The 25,081-nt window shown below is 42.8% G+C and overlaps 1 protein-coding gene across 1 annotated transcript in view; it reads right to left on the reverse strand.

Annotated features, from left to right (window-relative positions):
* The window catches only part of gria3b (glutamate receptor, ionotropic, AMPA 3b), a 71,257-nt gene extending 47,036 nt beyond the window's left edge, over window positions 1-24,221 (reverse strand). The window contains exons 1-3 of the mRNA XM_028415878.1: window positions 24,012-24,221; window positions 23,401-23,559; window positions 2,471-2,710 (exon numbers count right to left, since the gene is read on the reverse strand). Coding sequence (XP_028271679.1) covers window positions 2,471-2,710; window positions 23,401-23,559; window positions 24,012-24,090 — 478 coding nt within the window. The 5' untranslated portion in view covers window positions 24,091-24,221. The remainder of the gene's footprint in view (window positions 1-2,470; window positions 2,711-23,400; window positions 23,560-24,011) is intronic.
* Window positions 24,222-25,081: the final 860 nt, after the last annotated feature.

Below are 25,081 nucleotides of genomic sequence, written 5' to 3' on the forward strand. Positions count from 1 at the left end.
ACCACCTGATGCAATATTCACTGGTGTTTTATCAACTGCCCATCAATTTTCGTGCCAGAGCCCCTCCCTTAACTACTGATGACAGTTGTCCAATTTTTTTTTGCCCAAGCAATTTTGGGCAGCCGTGCTACTGGCAGCTTTTTGGCACCAGTAGAATTTCAGTATGACAGTGTGTGGAAATGGTTCTAGATTAGACACCGGCACTGGCGCTGTGTCAACAAGAGACTTCTCTCCACATATCATTTCTGTTTTTCTCACAATCATAATGCAAAACGAACGCACAAACAATCTCTGTTCCTGTGAGTGAACAAAGACTTCAGCAATTCCAGCTTATTAAAAAATAGCATAGAAAGTAAGAGATTCTACATACTACTGATAAACCAGCAAGCCACCAGTCATCAGAAGTGTTTAACACCAGTACAACTGCCACTGACAGGAAAACTAGTCAGTAGTTATTGAAAATACTTTGTTATAATAATGGGGGTTTGGAATTAAAAGTTTAAATATTTAGTTTAAATGAATATTTAAATAGTTTAAATGATCACCCTGAAGTTATAGAAAGAGGAAACCGATGGCTCAGCCAGCGTTAGAGATGTACATCTGACCAAACTGAGAACTACATTAGACAAAATAACTCAGTAATACAAATAAAAGAAGTTGTCTGTCAATTTTCCCTTTCGCCTCAAAGCCAGAGGTAAGAAATGTACATCCTTGAAGACTATTTTCCCTTGTCACTCCTCCTGGTTTAGCCAGCAGCCAGTGTCCGTATTGCCAGGGGAGCTGCACTACCTGATAAGCGGAGGTAGAGGCTCTCTGACACATCTGTCTGCTTGATGAGCCAAGTGTCAAAGCCCCCCAAAGTGCTGGATGGAGTGCATCAATAAACGACTTTAATCCCCTCCTGGGGCCAATGTCCTCCCACTAATAAGGGATCGCCTTACACCGTTGGCAGAGAGGAGAAGTAAAAGTGGCTTGGCATGGGCCTCGGCACAGGGATGTGCTGTACACAGGGAATTGTCTGTACACAGGTAACAGGCTGTAAATCACACGCGCCTGCTGTTGTCTTAATTGCTGGACAGAACTGGTGTTTTCTTTCCTCCTCCTTCTTGTTTTCCCTCCATCTTCTGCCCTCTGCCGCCCTTTCCTCTCTTAAAAGCACATGTCTGTTTGTCATCACTCTACCCTTCCTAGCACCTCATCTGTTTTTGTATCTCAGGCTATTTTGCCCACCTCCGCTATGTATCCAACTCTGCCCCAGACAGTCTCGCTTGCCAGACAGAAGCGGAAAAGCAGAAGGATGGGGGCCGAACAGTATTGGTTGTGCTGAAGGACGTGTGGGTTGCTAGCATCCGCAGGGAAGATCCAATGAGTGTCCTAGTCAGTGTGACCCTAATTAACCACATATTATCTGCAGGCTGTGTGGAGGATTAAGGCCCTCAGCTCTGGACCCTGCAGGCCTGGAGACCCATAGACAGAGGACTCAGTGCTAAAGCAAACTTCATATTCTGCCTCAAAGCAAGATACAGAGAGAGAGAGAGAGAGAGAGAGAGAGAGGAAGAGAGACAGTGGCAGGCACGTGAGGCTGGACCACACAAAAAAAGAACCAAACAAAAAGCAGAGAGCATGCTGCAGGGAAGACAGGTGACTTGAAGCATATCTGCAGGTCAGGACCTCTCTATAATGAGCAAATACACAAAGCTAATACAAACTGCAGTCTGCAGTGAAGGAGGAATATGTAGCCACCGTTTCTGGCACCACCACAATGAGTAAGACATAATTTGGCTTTGTCTGTCATATCCTGAGTATATCCTTCTCTCCTGCCCAGGTGCTATTTGAACAAATTGAAGTTTCTGTAGGAGGAGGGAGGGGATCATTATTCTATTGAGAGATAATGAGCTCATTTTCTCGTTTGACATTAGAAATCCCAGAAATGAACACTTGGCCATGTTGACAGGTTGTCATATACGCAGCATCAACGAGGCAATGCAATCTGGGAAGTACACAGAGCCCCTCATTGATGCGACACAATAAGCAGCGCCCACAGGCAGACACAGACTCTGATTTCTGTAGAAAACATTTTAGTAGCAGCTGTGACATACCTCCTTTCAGATGAAAGACGAGCCAATATAAACAACGCGATTAAACAGGAGATTAACTGACACTACCCAGCCAACTGTTGGGAGAATCCAAAGGTTATAGCTCATAGCGCATGCTGCTCCTTAGAGTATAATGTGTTATTACATGTGTTATGAGCTGCTGGTGAATATATTTCACATTTACATAACACTAAACTACTTTATAAAATAGTGCAGCATTAACAGCTCCAGCATTTACAAGGCTTTCATGAAGTATTAGAGGGTAAATCTGTCCTCTGCTAACCCTGCAGTGCTTCTGCTCTACTGAGTCACTGTAACATGCTTCCACACTGTAATTCAAACTCTGTAAGTCCTGACTCAAGGCTGTCACCTACCTCGCTCCGTGTCGTATAGGTAGACAAACTTCTGCCATTTGTAGTAAGAGAGCAGGCTGAGGACAGAACCCCGGAGGGCGGGCCGCATCTGGATGACAAACTGCACCTCATTATCGGTGGGGTAACTGGGTGTGACAAAGGAGGTGTGCAGAGCGCCGCAGAACGAGGTCAAGGTGTTCATGGACTTCTTGTCGTAGAATCCGAAGATGGCGTAGACCCCACGGGAGAACTGAGAGCAAACTGCAGTGAGAGCAGAGGGCAAAAAGGGCACAAGAGTCAAAACAGTTGTCAGCAAAAAAATCCTCACATATTGAGCCTCATCACTGTAGGCAGTAATCATTCGCCATGTTTGACCCAACATAAATAGCCACTTAGGGCTTCGTGTGACTCTAAATGATCCCCGATGCACTTAATTAATCATTGACAGCAAGGAAATAAACTAAAGCTGAGCAGAATAATCTGTACATAATGATTACATACTTTACTTTCCTGGCTCATTTAGGTCCTATTGCAGCTCCTAAAAGGTTTCCTATTAATACATGTTCACATTTCTCTGGATAAAAAAGTAATGTTTCAAAACAATGTTCGAAGTTATAGAGACTGAGAGTGATTAATTTCCATTCACATGGTTTTTTTATCGGCCTTAAGGAGATCATCACAAACGTATTTCTATGCATTCAACTAGAGCATGTTGACACTTTAAAGCTCACAGTGAGCTTGAATGATGTGTTTATTAACCAGGAAGAAACAGTCTAATAATGAAAGAGCCCTTAAGCCTCTGTAGTTATTAGTGATGTTTTTAAAACCTGTTTCCCCCGGAGACCTCCAGCACCTCCTTAAGTCAGAAAATAATCAATAATGAAAAACAATCGGGAGTTTCACCCCAGATTGTGACCCATCCCCAGTGAACACAATAAACTAAAGTTTGTTTACCAGCAGTATTCCACCCTGTGGGTCTTTAGGGGCACTTGTGTGAGAGAAGGAGTCGCTCAGAGCTGTGACTAAAATGGATGCTTCAGTTCTCTTTCATCAAATTTGATAGCTACACAGATTTTGAGAACAGGCTCATTAGCACCAGTGGTTGCTGGCCCAGTGTTATTTACTCTTTAATTTACAGATTTGATTAGGAAGAAGTAATAATGCTCACTCTGGCTGAGCAATTATTGTATTTCAGTCCTTCTAAATATCAGATATCCACAGAGCCCGTGGTTGATCCTTTTTACTGTGGTTTTAATTTTTGGGCTGATTTCTCAGGAAATTCAAAAGAGGTTAATATCCGAATTGTACATGAATGCACCACCATGCACAAAGACACAGATCTTGGTTATAGTGGCATATAAATACAAGCAGTGCATGGTGTGTGTGGGTTTGTGGGTTTGTGCTGAAAGAAAAGTGGCAGCCAAAGGATAGAAACGTCACGCCATTCACTGAAGGTCTCCAGCTCCCACTAGGAGCTCCCACCAGTTATCGCTCCCTCCCTGCTCCCTCATCCACACTGAACGACTCACTGCAGCATTCACAGCAGCTGCGAGCGCCACTGCTGCTGCTGCTGTCTGTCGCCGCGTCTGCTCTGCCTCCCACCAAAGACAACTCTTTCTGCCTGGAGTGAAAAGCGAATGCAGCTTCACTCTCGGTTTGTCCTTATACTCTACGTTTATTTTTTTCTTGATGTTACGTCAGTTACAGCTGCATAGCGGCTGCCTTTTTCATGGCTTGAGTGACAAATAAGATCTACTGAGAACAGAGTCTAAACATTAAGGCAAATGTGTGTGAGACACAAAAACCAGACCCTGTAAAAAAAATATACTGGCTGAGGTTGCACAACAGTTATACAATCAAATTCTCACTAACAACCACTTCAGGGTATAAACATCTTTAGATTTTTTTTTTCAGATGTATCTGAGACAAAAATAAATAAATAAATGTTTCCATTTGTTTGTGTATTCATCCAGCACTCTAGTGGGGCAGCATAAGGCAGGGGTGACAGCTATTCAGTCAGCAGCCCTTAATGTGTAAACTAATATTCAGAGCTACAGGTGTGTTTTGCTTTTCCAGCCTATCATGAATGGCTGTTCACTTATTCTGATTGACTCTCAAGTGTTCCCGCTGGGTAATCAAGCATTCTTAACATCCGTAAACACTTTGAATATTCCAGTACAGCCGTTGAATGACAGGGTGGGAAAGGCCCTATCCAATTTTATGTAATGGTTATGTTAAATATTTGTTTATGATTGGTTGACGGATATCTGCTCATATGGAGGGATCTGTTGGCTAAATACTGCAACATGCCATTTGGTGCCTGCAATATAATCAAGCAGAAAATGCAATCACACACACACACACACAAAATAAACCTGTTTTTCTATCTGTGAGAATTCGTCTGTCTTTGTAACAAACCACGCTACAATATGTGCAAACCCATTCTTACGCTCAGATGACAACATGACAGTGCTTACGCATTTTGCTCTTAAACACAATTGCTCGGTGAATAAGAGATCTAGTTGCTGCTGGGATTTGCCTCATCCTTTTTAATTCTATTGCCTCCCTATCTGTCCTGGTACAGACACCTCTTCCAAGGTATAAGCATCCATTCCTAAGTCACACACACACAGGGACAGGCAGGCAGGAGTGTGCATGCACGGATGCCAGTACACACACACACACACAGCTTTTTGATAAGTGAATCAACAGATGGACAGCAGTATTGTGGGTAAGTGCTGCAGGGTGAGTAGTGCAATCTCCCTCCACTGAATGGGAGCCAGTAGGAGTTCCAGCCCTACATGAGGCCCACTTTCCTCTGCACACCCTCTTAATTTGGGCCAGTACTGACACAGAACCCGTCCTATGGGACCAGATATGGCAGGCTCTTTCTCTCTGCTCAGCTGTCCTCTGCTTATTAGGTTGAGTTTTAAGCAGGCTCAAGCTTTGGTAACAGATATGTCCACAGCACCCCCTGTCACTCTCCACACCCTCCCTCTCTTTTTTGCTCTCATCTTTTCCCCGTTAGTGTCACTGTGTCTTTGTGTGGCACCCTCCAGAGGTCCAACACCTTATTGTAGTGGAAGGGTTTGTTCATTGCAGTGACCCCATGAGCAATGACATGTTGAGCATGATGTATTCTCTTTTGAGGCATACACACCAACCAGCATCCTTCGACTCATTGCCTCTAGAACTGCACACTCCTCCACTACCCCCCACCTGCACCCTCTCCAGATTCAGCCCCCGTGAGCATTAATTGTGACAGGTCACATGGCTCAATAGCGCTGTATGCATTACCATACAGACCCATAGACAGTTAGTGCAACACTACATGCAATTAATGGAAGCAGTGGTATTGATTATCAGTGGAGTGCCGTAAGCTGAGCTGAGCAGAAACCTCTTCTTTTCTCACTCTTATTTCCGTGAAAGGCCAACGGGTGCTGCTGATCATGATTGATTAAGGAAAAGTGTCATCTCATCAGTAAAAATAACCCCTCTTTTGGTAGGCAGGTACGACTGTCATTTTTTACAAACTGCTGTGAGGAAATAACGGGGACCAATTTGCTGTTTTCACGCGGTGCTGGAGGAATAAAAGAAAGGAGTGCTGGCTCTTATCACCAGCAGCAGGGAACGCCTGTGAGGAATGTGCAAGTGGATCTCTTACATTTAAAGCAGATATTTTTGTACAACATTGTAAACTTCTAATTAATCTTACTTTTTTGTAAGGTGCTACTTTGCTGGTATGCTGTGCATGTAAATTTCTCAACCTTTTACATTTTTAATTGTACCATTTAAATGAGGAGAGTATATGTACTGGCAAGTTTCCAGTGAAATAGCAAATAAACTGTCAGTAGAAACAGATGATAACAAAGTGAGCAATTTAAAGTTCGGTAAAGGAAAGCCTTGAAGGTATACACATCCTTGAACACATACAGAGTCCCTGCCCTCCTGACCTCAGTAGGAAAATGAAGAAAATGTGTTTATGTATCTATACTGTGTGAATGGAGGGACGTATATTTTTTGAATGGAGTGAGACTAATGGCTATAATAGCTCAGAAAATGGTGAAGAAGCTCATTGCAAATAGTTTGCAACTCAAGTACTTTGATGCCTTTGGTCAGATTTATACTTTTTGCATTCAAAGGGTTGTCATAGAAACATACGAACTATTAAGAAGCAGATGTTTAAAAAGGTGAAAGACAAATCCAGTTATGGACGTTATATGTCTTAACTGATGGCTTCTTCTAGTCTAGTCATTCTGTTGTCGATGTGTGATAACATATTCTTTTTTTGTGAAATGGAAAGTTTCAGTGATGCCAACATATTGCAGGATGAGACATTCACTTTCTTACAGAGACATCTCTTTGCGCAGTACAGATCATTTTAGCACCTCTCCCCTCCTCTCCACTCTCCTCTCCTTTATCCTCACCTTTCTCTTTGACCTCTGCTTTTGTTGCCTGTTTTTTTTTTTTTTTTTGCCTCAGCCATCTGGTCATCCCCCAAAGCACACATCTTCTTCAAGCGTGGCAGTATCTCTCTCTCTCCACCTGAGTGCCCCCACCCCACCCCCTCCCTCTCAGACAGTTTTCTTCATAATATCATCCCGCTCCATCAGTGGACCAAAGATTGGTGATGGGAAAAAAAAATGCACGGTATAGTCAGGGGACAAGTATCCTGACCTCAGCTTCACATGGCCCAGTAATTACATTTAAAATAATATAAATGTAATACTGTGTGGATGGAAGGTGCCTGACCCTGTCTCCAATTCTGAAGAAACAGCACAATGCTTCATATAATTCAACAGCTCTGTAAGTGTCACCTTGGATTTCAATAATGCTAATTTACTCATAAGTCCTCACACAACTGTGTGCATGAACACAGAGCCATTACAGGAGCCTGTGTGAGGACCGAGAGGTAAACAACACCACACAGATAGCTCTCTCTCACTCATCTCCTTCTCTTTTCCTGCTACAATCTCATTTGCCTTTTTTTTCTTCCTCTGCAGCTAACCGTGCCTCCTCCTCCTCCTTCTTCTCCTCCTCATCCTCCCCCCCACCCTGCTCCTTCCTGCTGCAGGGAACCATGCATCCCATCTCCAGTTCACTGGTCAAACACACACAGTGTGCCGCCCTCATTCCCTTCTATAATCAGGACACTCGGCAGTGCTACGGGGATGTTACATTTCTGATGTATCACTTGAGATGCCTGGCCTGGAATGCTAGTTCAGAGGGATATGTGGTATCCTGCAGGCATGCTGAGCTAATTCATAAAAAAATCTTTTTATGCACTGTAAGTATTTGGACTTCATGCTCTTTTGTGGCCCGTGAGCCAGAGCTTTGCACAGCCTCGGGAAGGTGGACCGGGCAGAGAAAATGTCAATGATGATTGTATCTTTTAAGCTGTTTTCCCCGTGTTTTACGAAAACCCACATTCTTGCTTTCTCTCCTTGGCTCCGTTGTTTCTCCTCTCAGCCACTTGTCCTCCATTTCCTGCCTGTGTCTCAGTCTGCTTCTCCCTCTGGTCCTTGTAGCTCCTCTTGCTAGTGCCCACCCCCACCCCCACCCCCACTCCACCCAACTCAACCCTCAACGCAACCCCCCACCCACTTCCAGCCTACATCAGGACCAGGCAGTCTTGCTCTGAAGAAGGGATGCTGTCACAGGGAGATAGCTTGTAAGTGCCCTGGGGGATTGCATCAGCTCTTGTCATATAGAGATGTGAAGTGCTTCAAACTGTTAACTCAAACGGCAGACCCAGATTCAAGAACTGAACAGTAGCGGTGCCGTGAAACATTAAAAGGAAGCTGTTACTAGTCCTGCTGAATCAACTTCTAGTTTATACTCTAAATTATCGGCTGAGTTGCACCAATACACACATCAGGAAAAGAGAACAAAAACACACTTGTGACAGAATAAAAGGTTGTTTTAGAGCAAGTCTTGCCTGTATGTGAATATTGTTAACTGGCTTTAAATGGGTTTTTATGGACTGTTTGGTACAATGGCCCTGAGAGGTCATCACACTGCAGCACTTTGTAATAAACCAAAGCGCAAAGTGATAACACAGACACAGCTTTTAGAAAGAAATGATGCAAGTGCAACAATACAACCAAACACAGAAATGAGTAGTTGTTGTGTCCCTCATTGGAAATTTCTCCAAAAGACTTTATGACCACTACTAACGCATTCCCACCATCAATAGCAGCAGTAATGTGCCAACAATGCTGAGTACTGTGCCAAGGAGAGAGGGAAAAAATGTCTGATAGAAAGCAAACAATGAAGGTTTGAAGAATGTTTTACAAGATAGGAAATGAATTCAACATGTTTGTTGGTCCTGAAGGATATACACAATGAACTTTAGTGATAAACACTGAATGTAAACAGGAAATTTGGTTTGTTTACAAGAAAACTTCACAGGGTACCTTTGGAAAATGTGCATTCAATCTAAAGCAAAGCAACTGTTTTACAGGTGATAACATCTAAACTGTGCTTTCTTTTACAGGCGAGCTGTTTTAAACCTTCTCCACCCTCTGTTAAACCTACAGGCTGGGAAAACCCACAGCTACAATAAGTACCCTCATCTGTTGTCTGGGTTTTAAAAGGTACAAGCATTCTATTGGTGAGTTCAGAGGTGCATCTGTGTGTGTGTGTCTTTACAGCATGTACATGAGTGTCTGAGTGGTGGAGTGTATGATGGATGATAGTGGGGCACGGAGCGCAGCCTGGGAATGCTCTGTCACCAAGGCTGGTTAGCCTGGAGCTCACCCACCGAGAGATCAGCTGTCTAGAGGACAGGTCTCCTCCTCACCTTCCTATTGTTATTTTTCCCCCTCCGTTCAATACATTTGAGTCATGTGTTGTATGTGCATATAATATTATATAAGCTTCACGTGTAAGGTTCACTGTACATTTTATAATGTGCAGGTTTTATTGTATCTATAAAATACTGTCTATACACCTGCAAATCGTAAACACCCGATGCATCCTCTTCTTTGCATGATACTTTAATAAAAGTCACACAAAGAAGGTTACTGCCCAGTTTAATGTATCAAATTAGCGTGTCTCTATCAGAGTCTAAATGGCCTCATCTAACGCTGAAACTACACAAAGAAGAAGAATATAAATCTCTGCGGTGCCTGGAAAGAGGGACACATAAAACACCATCTTATTCCAATGTGGTAACATAAATAGAAGCATATGACAACTTGATCCAAACGTACTGAGATAACACACGCTTTACTTCTGAAAATATGTGGGAATGCTTTAATATGTGTAAGTTATTCTTTGGCATTATGCTGTTTATATTTTTAGTATAACACAGCAAGCCCACCACATGGCAAAGGAACTCAAACAGGAGGTATTTGAGACTAAGAAAATAGAAATGTCTTAAGCGCTCATAAAAATGCACATATTTATTTTAAATGAAAGAAACCAAAGTTCAAAACTGTTGTTTTGGTGAGTTACTTGTGTTTCAACAGGTTAAATATGCTAATAAAAAACATCACAGAGAGATAGTTAAGAGGTCATTTGTAGGATAACTATAATTATAAAATGATTTTAATTTTGATCTCAGTCTAAAATATTTAATTTATAATCGTTTTATGGAAATTTGTATGAAAGATTCAAACTCCAACACATTATGTACATAATCTGAAGCAAAATGGGGCAAAAAGCATTGATAGTAAAAATAGTAGTCAGACCAAATATGCAAACAGACATGTATCTATTCAGAAGAAAGAACACAAAGCTGAAATTGGGGGAACTTTATGCAAACTAGAACACTTTGCTAAAACCTAATTTTCACATTTTTTGTTTTTAATTTGGAGTAAATTACTATTGCAACAGTGATGATGAAGTACATTTTAAACAAATGTATAGTAACAAAGGTTTTTTAACAAGCTTTCTTTTCTTTTTTTCATACATTAATTCACAGGATTAAGACCCATCCATGGTCTGCATTCAGAACCTTTGTGTTCATAAATAATACCTGACACATCACATCAATGCTTTGACTGTAACAAATCTATAAAAAATTGTGTGCTGTGAAACTAACCCGAGGATCAGACTTACTGAGGTCAGATGTGCTGCACACGCACGCACTTCCTCATCACTGAAATTCATTTACTATTCTCTTTCCTCCCTTGCTTTTTCCTCTGCAGCTTTTAAACCATCGGGCCCCTCTGCTCTCCACCTGACATCCTGATGATATAGTCCTGTACCTGCAAGCTGGTGAGGGATCCTCAGGGGAGTCAATGACTCTCAACTCCATCTCCTTCTGACAGATATTTGCACCTTCAAGGTCTTACTATCATGGCTTTTGTTTGAACACAGAGCAACACACTGTGCTGAAAGCACTGTGCAGGTCAGACAGACCTACGCTCCAGCAGGACCTGCACATGTGCTGACGTCTCCATTATCATAGCAATGCCATCTGTTCATCATTATGCAGAGTAAAAGAGCAAGAGGTTTTAACAATAACGTTCAAATGTTCAATATATCCGCCATTTAAAAGTTCAGATAACAGTGTTGTGATGCAGTGCAGAGCTGCGATGATTTGCTGAATAACTGAGGAAAAACAGTTTGATACAAGCTGAAATCATACTTTGCATGCCCCCTTGTCAGCTGCGTGCTATTTCCTTGACACATGCAATTAAGGGCTATCTTTGTGAGCAGATAACCGACCTAAACCCTTGGCCCCCGCTTCACCTCGACAGCCATGCTCTGAGATCCTGGCCCATTACATTGAACAAATAACAATCCCTTCTTCGACAGGCTCATGCAGTCCACCATTTGCTGCAATGCAGAGGCAAGAGGAGTGCTACAGGACTTGTCTTATCCTTTCAAATATGATCACTCCTCTCACCTTCAGGAAGAAGAGTACACAGCGAGGACAGCTGCTTAACACTGACCCTGTGAGCATGGCTGTATGCATTTTTTAAAGAGGATTCAGCAGAGTATGAAACATGTAAGGCTTATGATATTCTGTAATTGGATTTCCCAGAAAGCTGGTGACAAAGTCTCTCACACATCACTAATCCTCCCAATCAGCACTGCGGGCCTAAAGCATGCTCTTCTTTGCAGATGAATATGGAAGGAGAGAAGAGAATGGTGCATGAAGTGAAGAGGAAGAGCATGGGGGGATCGTGGAGAAAGAAGGGTGTGGATTGCACCACAAGCTGCAACGATCACAGGCCAACGTCCAACGTGTTTTAATTAGGCCAAATTACATCAGAACTACTAAGAACAGACTCAGAATTCAATTTTCAGCACATAATAGGAGAGACATCAAGATGCATTGCTTGAGTCAACACAGTTTGGAAAATGGTGACTCAAAAGCAGCTGTGAGCATGAATACACTTGATGCTATGCACAATGCAGTATTTGTAATGCAAAATGCAAAGCTAAGCAGGATGTGGATGATACATTTATATTTAAATTAAACTTTATCTGCATATATCAGCCTGAATTCACTGTCACTGTTAACATAAGCTACCACAAGCAATACCAACCACTGGCTGTGTCCAGTATTTTCCAGTACATTACAAAACATTACACATCAAACCTCAGCCCCCTTTATTGTGGACTTTGCTGGTCTACATAGTGCCTATGTGTGTGGATGTCTGTGGTGGGTGTGTGGTGTTTTAGAGGAGGCAGGGTGCTGAAAAAGAAACAAAAAAAGGAGCGAGGAAGACGGAGTTCAACCTGTCAGATCACAACAGCGAACAGCCAAACTGTTGCTGTCAGAAGCGGACTTGGCCTCTGCCTTCAGAACAAACAGGGCAGATTAGCCGTGCTGATTCACAGGAAACAGTTCACCTGAGGACTACTTTAAGAAAACAAGAAGGAAAAAAAACAACCCCATCAAAGAGATTAAAGCAATAGTTTAAGAAGATACCTCTAAATTATTCGTCTTGACTACAGGAGAGCTGTGCTCGCCTGAGCAAAGATTTGTGCTGATATTTCTGTGCCGCACCCGACTGACTTGTTTTGAATCCAATTCTTCGCAGCAGGGGAAATACCTGGCAGCTGAACACCTCTCCTGTTCCTGTTCTCATTTGGATGATTGAAAAAAAAAAACAAGCACAAGTAAACTTTGTGGATGTCTGGCAGGCACATATATTTTTCCATCAATGTCAAAACAGTGGATTGTTTTTCTTGCCCAGCTGTATACATGAATTCCATCTATACTTTATAAATCTGTTTGTAGTTGTCATTCTCTCTTTTCCTCATGTGAAGACAGGACAGCACAAAGTGTTGAAATTTCCATATTCCAGTTAGAGTGCACACCATCTGAGTTTAATGCTTCCTGACTGGTTGTTTCTGTCCTTTGGGGAGATTTTCTGATCCCCATGTCTCATGTATGGCTTATAAGCACATGCAAAGTCAAGAGAGTGCCACACAGGGACACCAAGAGAGGGCCTATCTGCCAGTCTTATGAGGTCCACTTCCTGTACATGTAAACTAAGCCTTTGCCTCTGGTGTCACTAATCAAATTACATATCACAATTCATATCGTGTGGCAATGAAACAATCCAAGCTGAGCCACTGAAGGATTTCCATTGTGAAACTTGATTACAGAGCTGAATTTTAAAGCAGCGCCTCCCCAGGAGCCGTCTTTTGTCTTTCTGTGAGGAATAACAGAATAAGTCAATGAGGACACGAGATGGGACCAGTTGTTTAACCTTGAAGACATCAGTTAAAGACTTCCCTCTCTTCCTCAGCCTCGATGCAGGCATTGTTAAGTATGTAGAGTCCAGCACCACTTTTCATCTTATTAGTGCCCTCGCTGAGACGGCGCTCCGTCTCTGAATGATAATGTTGGGGGAGGCAGCGGGAAGATGGAAAACAGAAGGCGTTGTAAGTGAGGGAGCTGTAATCCCTTTTATATTCCAAGGCCTCAGCATGCAGACCCTTAAAATGTGCCTTACTTTTCTAAAACAAATTTTCTCACAGAAAAAAAAAACAATAAAGATATTCAGTGAGGGGGAGGGCTTCGCTTTAGAGCCACCTCATATGGACATTTTGAGAGATGAGAGCAAGAAATGTTTTCAAGCTGGATGAAAAGCTGGGCACCATTTTATTGTCAGTGGACCTTTCATTGTGTGGATTTGTGCTGGGCAGCAATGGCAAAGAAAAGATCGGATGGCCGTCTGATATCTTGTCTGATATTGTCACCATGATACAGTGTGGTCAAGTCGCAGTGCAGCTTTGAAATGTCTGTCTTTAGCATGACAAAGACTGACAATGACAGATGACGTCTAACTCATTGTACAGGAAATATAAGGTGAGAGGTTAAACTGAAGTCACTGAGTTTACCCAAATGACCAAAGAAGAAGAAAGTAAAATGATGTATTGAGGCGGCTATAAGGGCTATGATGGCAGCTTTGACATGTTCATCATCATTCTCACATAATAATAATAAATCAGAAGTACACAGAATTATGTTTCTGAAAATACTAAATTTTAGGAACTGGGTGGACTGAGAAGTCCTTTTTCAAAATGTGGGTTTGTTTTGTTCACCTTTGTACTTTTTTTGTACTTTTTTTGTCAACCAGACTCTCTTTGTCAAACAGACTGACAGATCTGTAAGTGCAACCCTGTATAACCAATGGCTTGAATCTGTGAAGTTGCTGAAATGTATTTCCATTCAGCGCCTCTGTATTTGGGTTGCTTTTTCACTCTATGACCTACAAACATTTCATCAATTCTAGTCGCAGATGGTGAATATAGTGGAGCTGTTTCACAGCTTCAACAGGAGAAAACTCTTCAAGCAAACAAGTCTTCATTACTCCTAAATATTTCATTCAGTCACAGGGCGTCCTTGGGCTAAAAAGCTTTACTCGGAGACAAACCCCTGAAATTGGGAGTGAAATGTTCACTGACTTTTCACAAACTTCGGCCACTTGAGAGCAATTTCTGAACTTAAGCTTCTTTATGCATAAAAGACCTAAAGTCTATCCCCTTACAGCTTAGGGATGGTGCTTGTACAGTAGCTGCAGCAGCAGCAGCACTACAATGGGCAGGAGGAAAATAAGTCTTGAGAAGAAAGCAGCAGAACATAAAATCTCCTCTGTGCCCTTGACGTTTTTAAGAAAGGTATGCCACTCAGCCTCAGTGACCCTTTACACTAGAGAGAGAAAGGTACGTTCATTTCAGTGTTCTAGTTTTGGTTACTGAAGGCTCATCTGCAGAGGCATGTAGCCTACAAGCTCACACATGGACTGCATATTGTAGACATGAATGGGTACACAAGGGGATGAAGGAGGAGCTTCTTATAACCATCACACCCCAGCATACACAAACACTAGCTGGTCATCTTCAGACCTGCGCCGCCTTCCAGCTCTATATCTTTTTTTTTCATAAGCATAGCTAAGCCACTGAGCTCGTCCATGTCCTTTTTCATCATATTCTAGCACTGTCAGGGCTGCAAAGGGCATCGGCATCTGAGAGAAGCTTTCCATTGAGGCCTCTGGAATGGATTCACTCCAAACGGCCTTTTCATTCTGCAGCTGCGATGGATTAACTCTGTCATGGGTCCAGATGAGGTTTGCCTTCCTGATCTGCACGCCATGCTGCGGAAAAAAAAAGCCGCACTACCGAGATAAAAAAAAGGGTGAGCAAAAAAAAACAAACAATAAAATTAAGGAACAGGAACGGCACTGACGGCGACCCAAATGGTTGATGATAGAACGATAGGACACTTCAATATTTCATCACATAGTCATGCATGGACACACAAACATGGACAGCAGCCTGGGAGCAACCGCCCACAGGTTTTATGTAGCCATGTGTGAAATGGCAAGAGCCACATTGGAGGGAGAAACAGAGGAGGGTCATGGATGAAAGAGCACATCATGTTCACTTAATTCTCACTCATGGGGATAGTGAGCGCTAAAGACAGGAGAATAACGATAAGAAACATGTAAAGTGAGTCCACACCACTGGTCCCATTTAACAGCTTCTCCTGGACATCTTCTTTGATGGACAGCAATGGCACCTTCTTGACGACCAAGCGGTCGACAAGTGACCTGATGGAGCTTAACAGTCGCACACAACCAAATTAAAGCGTATTACTTGCAGCTATTTGATTATCCTTCTACTCTTTGCAGCATTCATGCACATTTGATTAACCTCATTCTGTATGAATCGGTGAACAATCTGAAATATATTGGTGCTTGTTATGGTGACAACTGCTAAAAGTGATTTGTGCGGTTTCGTTCCTCAGCCTTTGCCAGAAGATATTTCTGTTTTGTGGTTGTTAGCGGTTTATTCCATCATGTCAGCAGACCGCTCTGTGACACTGCTTCAGCCTTCGTCTTCTTCTTCGACTGCAGTCTTAGTTGCGGTAATTGTCCATAAATTCACCCCCTCTCTCTGGAGGTGTTGGCCTGTATGATGTCTTTCATTATATAAGATGTGTTTAATATTACCCACAGAGGCTATTCGTGGCGTGGCATGTCTTATTTGCATCTTCGTAACACTGCAAGGAATATGCTAATATTTTTTTTTCCTCCTCCTCCTCTCCTTCAGCTTGTATACTAGAGTGCCCATCCACTAGTTTCACAAGGTTATGATGCTTCAGTGGCCCGGCGACTGTGAACTGTCACAAGCAATCAGTTATGATGGAGCCCTTGTTTCTGCACAGACATGCCGCTTTGGCAGGGCTCTGCTAGCGACTGCCTCTTTTGAATCAGGCCAGGATCGTGCAGATCAATCTGCTCAGTCGGCAGACGGAAAGCTGGAAGCCCCATCTCACTGTGATCCAATATTTACAAGTAGGGAGAGTACATTGTGACACTCCCTGTCGGTGTTTTGTATTCATCACAACACAACCCATTTTTTGACTGTCTTTAGCACGAAAATTACCAAACACACACAAAGGGGAAATGAAAATGGCTGATAATGTATAGTCCAAGAGTTACGGCAACATTAGACAGAACATTGGTGCCAATTAGTGCTTTTTGTCTGACTGAAATAATAGAAGTGTTTTCTTTTAAAAGCTGCTTGACCTTGCTTAGGACGATGCAGTCAGCAGCTCTTTTTTTAAGGAAGACTACAGAGTTTTTTTCCTTAAGAGCCAGTGAAGCCAGACCAATGCAGCAACTTCCGATGAGGCACGATGCGGATGTGCTATTCCAGCTCAAGTAGGGGATTACTGATTCAGTGATTACGGGTATTGTAGGGGAGTCTAGTGAATGGCCAATAACTAGCTGAGTGTGACTGCAATGACTGCAGGAACATAGCTGTAATGGGCTTTGTGAGGGAGATTAAATATATATAAAGAAGGGGAGATAGAAATAGGAAAGACAGAGAGTGGGAGTAAAAGTTTTTTTTAAAAAAAATGCTGACTGCAATGTCAGAGATCTTTACGAGTGACAAGCTTTTGAAAATGCTCTCCCTTTCGTCTTTACTCCCTCCCTGTCTGCTCACAACTGGTGCATGAGGGCAAATGACAATTTAAAATGAAAAATAATCTCTGCCAGCAACAGCATAGCCTACTCTCCTTGAGAGGTTTTGCTCACTGAGGAAACAAAATGGAAAGCAGCCATCAGATGGAGCTGGCACACACAACCCTGATTCACCTGACATGAATGGATCACAATAGTACCTTGCTCCCTCTTCATTTGGCTTAAAATGTGCCACATGTGGAGCTTCTTTCTTATCAGGAAACAGTTTTTCCCTGCACAACAGTGAGTGTGTTTAATGCACGGCTACGATGTTGTGCTTATCCTGCTTGTGTGGTCCCTTGTGTGTTTATTGCTGCTTTTTTTTATATGGTCAGGCAGCTCCTCTGTTCATCACGAAGCGGCATTGATATCATCTTCAATAAGGGAACACAGACTTAGCCTGTCATTGTTGACTTATAGTTCAGAAACCAGCCCATTATTTGAACAGTGGTGAACAGATGTGTGGAGCATAGATGAGCTGTCATGTTGCATCTTGTCTACTAACAAAAGAAAGGGGGCCTCGTCTATGCCTTGCATTCATGGCTTTGCAATAAGGACCACATGTGGGTCAGATGCACTGATTATACTTAAGCCTGTAGTGCTGTTGGTCTGTCAATGCTAACATCATGGTTGGCATGAAAAGTTTTTTTTTTTTTACAGATGGAGAAATTTTATTGTCAGTGGTATAGCCTCACACGTGTCCCTGATGCAGATCTGCTATCTATGCATTATAGAAAAAAAGCATTGGGTATCATATTAATACAGTATTATACTCGTTGTTCCTGGATGTGTTGGATGTGGGTGCTGTGACATGCCATCCATAATCATTTCTACTTAATCTCTTTTCTCCTTTGCAATTTATGATATTCGCCTCAGAAAAACTGAGCAGACGGATAAAGGAAATCAATAGCAAATTCACAGACCCCAGAATCCCCACAGAAAGTCTCAACACCCCCCCTTTAAAAGCAGTCGTAAATCTCTGAATGTGATGACGTGATTTACAGATCTTCTAGATCAAAAATCTGTCCCTCCACTCAAAATTTTTTTACACTCCGCAGCTGCTGAAAATGGCCAAATGCCCAGTGTTTGTGAAAGATATATGGAGATTTGAAGCCACCACAGTAGCAGGGGGGAGGAAGTCTGTTGTTTTACCCAAACAACATCTGCCAGCATCATTGATTCCAAGACAAATAACTCTCCGACAGCAGCACTTCTCCTCAGGTTGGGTTTAAGAGGATCTTTTGATATTCTGATTAAAAATTCATTGTGTTGATACTGCCTCAGAGTTTGTTCTATGTTTTGTATTTTGAATCTCATTACGGCTTCAGCTACGTGTCTGATGTAACAAGAAAAAAAACACATTGGAGGGCATCTCATGGCCACTAAATTAGGTCAAAATAATGTTCCCTTTGGAGGTTTAGCCCATGGTAATTCTCCAGCCTTTTATGTATTTGCTGCATGAAAAAGCCTCATGTGACCACAGCAAACAGGACCAGTGACTGTAATCGTGCCAGTGACACTTTAAGAAATTCAGTGTAAGTAATTTCATCAGCATAAGCAGTTCGCTGCTGTAGTGTAGCAGTAAATGCTTATTTATAATACACTTATTTGGCTCAATTTAGTTCCTAAAAATAACGATAGTATGAAAAGAGATTATACACGTGACTGAGTGATGACTGTATTAGACACAGTCATCATATCTGCACTACGTCACCCCCTTTAGCTTGATGTCCTGCCTCTCTTCTCAGAGGCCTTGCAGCTTCAAGAGCGTGTAACCCCATCCCAGCCTGTCCCTGTACCACTCATCGCACAGCGGGCCCGTATTGAGCCACCTCAACGGGCCTCTGAGACTGCCTGGCCTGCTGGCCTCGAAATCACACCATTACATTACTGTGCTGTGGCTCATGTTTGTCCCAGAGGCTTATGCACTGTCATGGTGCTCATCATTTTATGCATAGTTTACTTTCTCCATTGTACAGTGTGCATATGTATATATCTCTGTTTGCTGTGTGCACACACACACAGAGAGATGGTGAGCCAGCAAGATTTTTACTGTGACCTTTACTTGGAAAGAATAATGAAAGTAATGGGAGACTCACAGCAAAACAATAAGATTAACTCAGTAACAAATGTACAGAGGGAGACAGGACGTGTCTGCCTGTGTGACTGCATACACTTATAGTGTGTGCACATGTCTGTGTGCGTGACTGTGCATATGTGCACACACATGCGTGTACCCATAAACAACCCTCCATCTGTGCCTCCAACACAGCTGGACTACGATAGCATGTCCCAGTACAACCCCCATAGCCTGAAGAAGTCCCTCTGCCTCCCTCTCACTCGCCTCAAACACACAGGCACACACAAACTCTAAGCAACCTTAAAAAAAAAAAGTCCTTACTCAAATCTTCCCTTCAGTCTTTGTCGTTATTTTCCCACTGCTCAGCTTCCCTTCCTCCCTCTCTCTTTCATCGTGTTCCCCTCGTCACACCTTTCAAGCTGAGTTACAGCCTGCAAGAACGAGAACAGCGGCACCACTACAATCACCTGAGGAGCTTCTCTCGACCATAGCCTGTCTCTGTCAGGCCAAGCACTGCAAAAACATGTCTCCCTGTCGCTTTGTTTACCATCCATTCACACATCACCACCACTGCTGTAACAACAACAACAGCCCCAAAAGCTATACTCAACAATGCATGTGAAGATTTGGTGAGGGCCCTTTCGTAGGTGCGTCACAACATATGCCATTTGCCACATGCGTTTCAGTCATAGTTCAGGCCTCCAGTGGGAAGACACAGTTGGTGTACGCAGAGAGTATCCAGAGTGCAGATCTTGCACTCTCTGGGTGGGTGTAAAGGTCAGTAGATAATGTTTCTATTGAAGTGTCTAGACAAAAATTAGGCTGCATTCTTGAGTGCTAAAGATAATTAGTGGTGTTGATATCCAACAGCCACAAAAAATACAAGCATCTGCTGGCAGCCTGACCGTTAAATGAAATGCTGCGGCTCCATGCACGCCCACACTGCTCACATATTGCATCCTGCATTATGCCATCAATGTAACAATGTGACTGTGATTTTTCTGACTAAATGCTGATTTTTTTTATTGAAGATTTGAACCCTCCTAGTGATGGGGATACCCATAGAGCCAAAAGCCAGTTAGCTTAGCTAGGCATAAATACAGAAAAACAGCTAGCCAGGCTGTGCCACAAAATTCCTCAACCTTATTTAGTTTGGTTTAATCAGTGCACAAACACAGGTGAAAAATTCCTGTGTACCCAGAGTGTATGTACAAGGACCAATTCTTGGCTTATACACTATAAGTCTCAGCTGATTAGAGGCCAATAAATAATCCAGCAGAAGCTTTATGTCAAGCTAAGCTAACTAACACCTCGATCAAGCCTCTTCTGTCCCGCAGAGACATAATGCAGTATCAGCAGAGGTATTTCTTACTAACTCCTCTCCTCCTCCTTCTGTATATAATACATCGCACATCCGTCTCTCTCCTTTGTTATACAACTAGAAAAGAAACGTAACGTCTTCCCCATATACTCTTGGACAGAAGAGATGTGTGGACAGTGTAGCCAAAGCAGCATCTGCTCCTGCCAAGGTTTAAGGACCTGGTGGATTCAATAAAAGAAGGGTAGGCACATGTAAAAAGGCTGGCAGAGGGGACACACGCCATTAGCTTAATGACAGAATGAGGAATGAGGAATAGTGAGATGAGATTCAAAAGCCAAGCAGTGCAAAATTTGCCTTTAACAAGAATCAAGGCGAGTAATCTAATAAATAGCATGGCAAGAAGAGGCGTAGGGGAGCTTGATGTTTGTTTTTTTCTCGCCTCAGGTAAAGAGAGAAGAAGAGGGGGTAAACAGGAGAGAAAAGGATGGTGGTGTCATTAAGTTGGCTAGCCGTGACCATCAGGAACATTAATGCTGTCTGCTCTGCTTTCTTCAAACTGCTACCCTTTGCTTTGAACTACTCCTGCCTCCTCTGTGAGCATACCTGACTCCTAGCTTCCATGGCTGTTACTGAACCTGCACTGGTAATTACACATTTCACAATTTCTGATGTCACTTCAAAGCAACAACAGCCTTGCCACCAAAGCACATACCATGGTGCTGTGGTACAAAGCCAGGCCTTAAAGGATTACTGAAGCCACACATTGTTTTTCTGGCGGTCACTAATTCAATTAATATTAGCATATAGCTTTAAACTCACTTAAAAGAAACTGTTCAGACACAAGACTATGCCTTCATTATACCTAAGGATTTGCATATTTTGTTTCTGAAAAGCATAATGTGACTGTGTGCACGCCTTCTAGTTAAGCTGTCCCTGTGTACGTTTAAAAGATGTACAGCAAATGAGGGGGAGTGATCTTCTTTAAGATGACTCAGGTTTGGCTCTAGCTGTCCCACAGCACAGAGAGAATATATACACTGAAGAAACATTACATCTCAAAAGCCAGATCTCATCTTGATCAAAGCAAGAAGCTCGTCTCAAAAAAAGAGTTACTCACCAATCCCACATAAATGGCACTTTTATAAAGTCTCGTCCAGTCATAAAGTAAATGTCTGCTATTGCTGACAAAGGTCTGAGTCATACACATGAGGCTATTGATGACAAAGGGAATTTGAATGTCCACTAAATAATTGTGACAGCCTGCAGAACAAACAACAGTGCTGACAAATGTAAAACTCAGAGCACAGGAGGTTCTCGCTCACTGGAGGCAAAGCCTCAAAGGCCTGGAAGTCAGCACATAAGTGATATTTAATAACTGTCATCTCTGTTTGGTTCTCTACATTGGTAGAGACAATCTGAGGTGCTTGTGGACTGTTGTGAGCTCAGCATGAGCTGTCTTTGGTTTGTGAGCTCAGCTTGATGAGGGACTCGGGGCAGTCCCTTGATAAAAGTCTCAGATTATATACATAACACAAACCTAATTCCTAGGCTGCAGCATATTGGGCTCATTTCAGAACTTATCTTTGGCTATTGATTATCATACAATTAGGACTTTTTAAAACTTCCTGGCAGGATGCAGTATATCAACATTATAATGTTCTATTTTTTTTAAATTAGTTTCTTTGCGTCACAGTTCACTTATCTAACTTTAAGACTTTATTGAAACAGTACTGTTGATGGAGCTACTAAGACGTGGCAGTGAGAAACACGAAACGGGGTCACGGCTCCCTCAGGAGCCCTTTCCTTTTGCTAAAGCTCACTCTGCCCCTGAATTTAATTAGATTCCGATATCAAGCATTTTTCCTCTATGCTTCCCTTCCTCTTCAACATGCGTGAAATTGCGCGGCACTATCTATTATTTATTCACTCTCATTTGCTTATTGTTTCTTATGGATGCCTTCGTTAAGGCACATGCAGCTCTGCCTGCCTGTGATATGACGCTCTGCTTCTTCTCTCTCACCGCTCAGACCCACCTCCTCTGCAGGTCTGAGCCCAACTCATTTGCTCGTGTTGGTTGGGGAGCTATGGATTTTTTTCCTCTTTCACCCAATGACAGCACGGTGAGGTGCTATGAGGGCTGAGTGCTAATGAGCTGACTCTGCAATGCTGGGGGAGATGCTCTGTAAAACAGGGGGAGTCAGAGGACGGCGCAAGCAGAGACGCTCCAGCACATGCAGAGTCAGAGGGTCCATTATGGCCATGCCACACAGGGGTTAGAGGGACGGCAACGCAACAGTCAGACAGAGCTGTGTGCCCACTGAGTCGCACATTCAGTCAAACTGAACTCATCTTTTAAAATGACATAGCAAAATGGCACTCTGGAGCCCATTCCTTCCCTTTTTGTCCATTTTGTTTCTGCTGATTGTAAGAAACGGTGGCCAAAAAGGAGTTCAGAGAAAAAGCTTATTCGCTACGTCAGCAACAAAGCAAAGTTACACCAGTAACTCCTGTAGAGCTGCATAATAAGCCAACAGAATGAGATGAGATCAATTCTTATCATTATTATGTGAGGAAATTGAATATATCTACCACACAGATATTCAGCTTTCCAGACTGCAACATTTAAACTCCTCCAGTCCTGCACACTAGGTTTGTACAAATGACAGCGTATCAGTGTGTTGCCAGGGGAACTTTTTACAATGTGGAACTCATGTATTGCAAAATATCACCCCTGTAAAACTGAGACTGGCATAAATGCCGTAAATGTGGTAAGAGTAGTGTAGTCCCTATAACGGTCTGTAAAAATGTCACCGTCAAATAAAATGCTTTAATGGGATTTACACAGTTTGTGGTGAAACTGAAAGATATTAATATCTGGGATGATCTGCGGAACGATGCTGTGCATGTGTGTGTCTGCAGGCCTAAATGTTTGTGCAATTCCCACTGAGAGTTTATAAATCAGTGAAGTGAGAAGAACTTGACTGCCTCCCCTGCATTGAGCTGCAGTCTCTATCAGCTCTGTATGAGTTTGACATGAATAATTCCTGCTCCTTCTTGCTGGACAGAAGTAGAGGGAACCTGGACCAGACTGACAAAGAGGCACACTTACATGCATGGGTGACTGAAAAGCTGTTGGACGACTCGAGGTTGTCGACATTGTAGTTGAGGTGGAAAGGCTTTTCAGTGGTGTTTTGGTTGGTGTTGTAGAGTTGGACAGCGAACCTGAAAGCGCTGTGCTCCTGCACCGTGGAACGCATGAAGAGCCCCCCTTGAAGAGATGAAAACTATGATCAGACAAAGCTTTCACAGGCGCACCCAGTCTAGTGTCCGTGTTGTATTCATTTAAGTAGGGAATAACTCCACATAGTGCTTCAGACATACTAAAGCGTATTGTTATTAGGAGGAATCATGCATTTTTGTGCAGCGCGCCTGTCTGGAACTCTCCGGCTGGAGCGGGGGGACTGACTGCCTCCGTCTTTCTTATTATAAACGCCACTTATTTCCATGAAGTGATTACAAGCACACAGTCAGTTCTGGCTGTAGCTTTAGTTTAGTTTTCAAAAACCCTCGGCTTAATGCTTGTAGCTTAAAGAAAATCAAGTTAAGTCTATCGTTGCGCAGAGCTCTGCGCGTCGTATCCGGTACAAAAATTACAATCTTATATTTTATTTGGCTAAATATGCCACAATCTGGTGGCGGTGCACACAGAAAAACACTTACCGATATTAATCTGATTGGGAAATCCTGCGAATGACCGGTCAAAGAGCCACAGCAGAAAGAAAACCACGCGTTGTGCCATTTTCTCCGACCTATCTGTTCAACTCCTTAAAAGGGTCTGTCTAAGCAAATTCATATGTTCTGGATGGAAGCCGGGCGCAATGGAAATCCAGTGGATAGATGATGGTCGCTCACAGTGCACCAATTCATTCATTGAGGTGCAGCCCAGCTGCAGAGCATTTTTTGCAACTAAGAAAGAGAGAAAGGCGCTAGAGAGACGCTGAGAGAGAGAGAAAGGGAGAGCGAGAGAGGAGGGGAGGGCTGGTGGGGGAAGAAGGAGCTGATCTGAACTCCGATTGGACCCGCCGCGGCGGGCCAATGTTGGTCAAACTTGACCTGACGTTAAATTAAAAAACCTCAGCCCGCTAGATTACGACAGCTCGGAGTAAGCGCGGCACTTGTCAATATTGGCCCTACTATTGGCCAAATCAATAAAAACACTGCAATCTCAGGTGGTCAATGTTTCTGAATAGCCCGACCACTTCAGCTGCGGCTGCACTGGAACAATCCGCGGACACGCTGCGTCTGTGTGGACATGGACACATGGACACATCTGGCTGTTGTCCCACAAAAGTTCGCTCAGCAGGGTCCATGTTGTCGCCTAACTTCCTGGTTTATTTTTAAGTCTTATCTGTTTCACTGTGCTGGGGATGGAATAAGGAAAAGCGATAATTTGGCTGTAATTATTTGATGTTTAAATTCAGAAGAGCAGGACGCATAATACCTCGAAACACAGTAACACACACACACAGAAAGAGCCAGCAGAACTGTCCATGGTCCTGAAAACTCAATCAAACTATCTGAAAGGGAAAAAATGACTTCTGGTATTTTGTACTTAAGTGAAGGTGAAAAACAAAACAAAACACAGACTGAGCTTTTTTTTAGCTTTTTTGATGACTCCAAATGAACTGATATTTCCTTTGTAAACTCTGCATCTCGTTGCTTGAAGTTTTATTCTGCTTCTAATGAAACATCTATCATTCCTGTGATTCTACTTAAGAGAGAACAATTAA

Source organism: Parambassis ranga, chromosome 10, assembly GCF_900634625.1.
Source record: "Parambassis ranga chromosome 10, fParRan2.1, whole genome shotgun sequence".
Taxonomy (NCBI): Eukaryota; Metazoa; Chordata; class Actinopteri; family Ambassidae; genus Parambassis; species Parambassis ranga.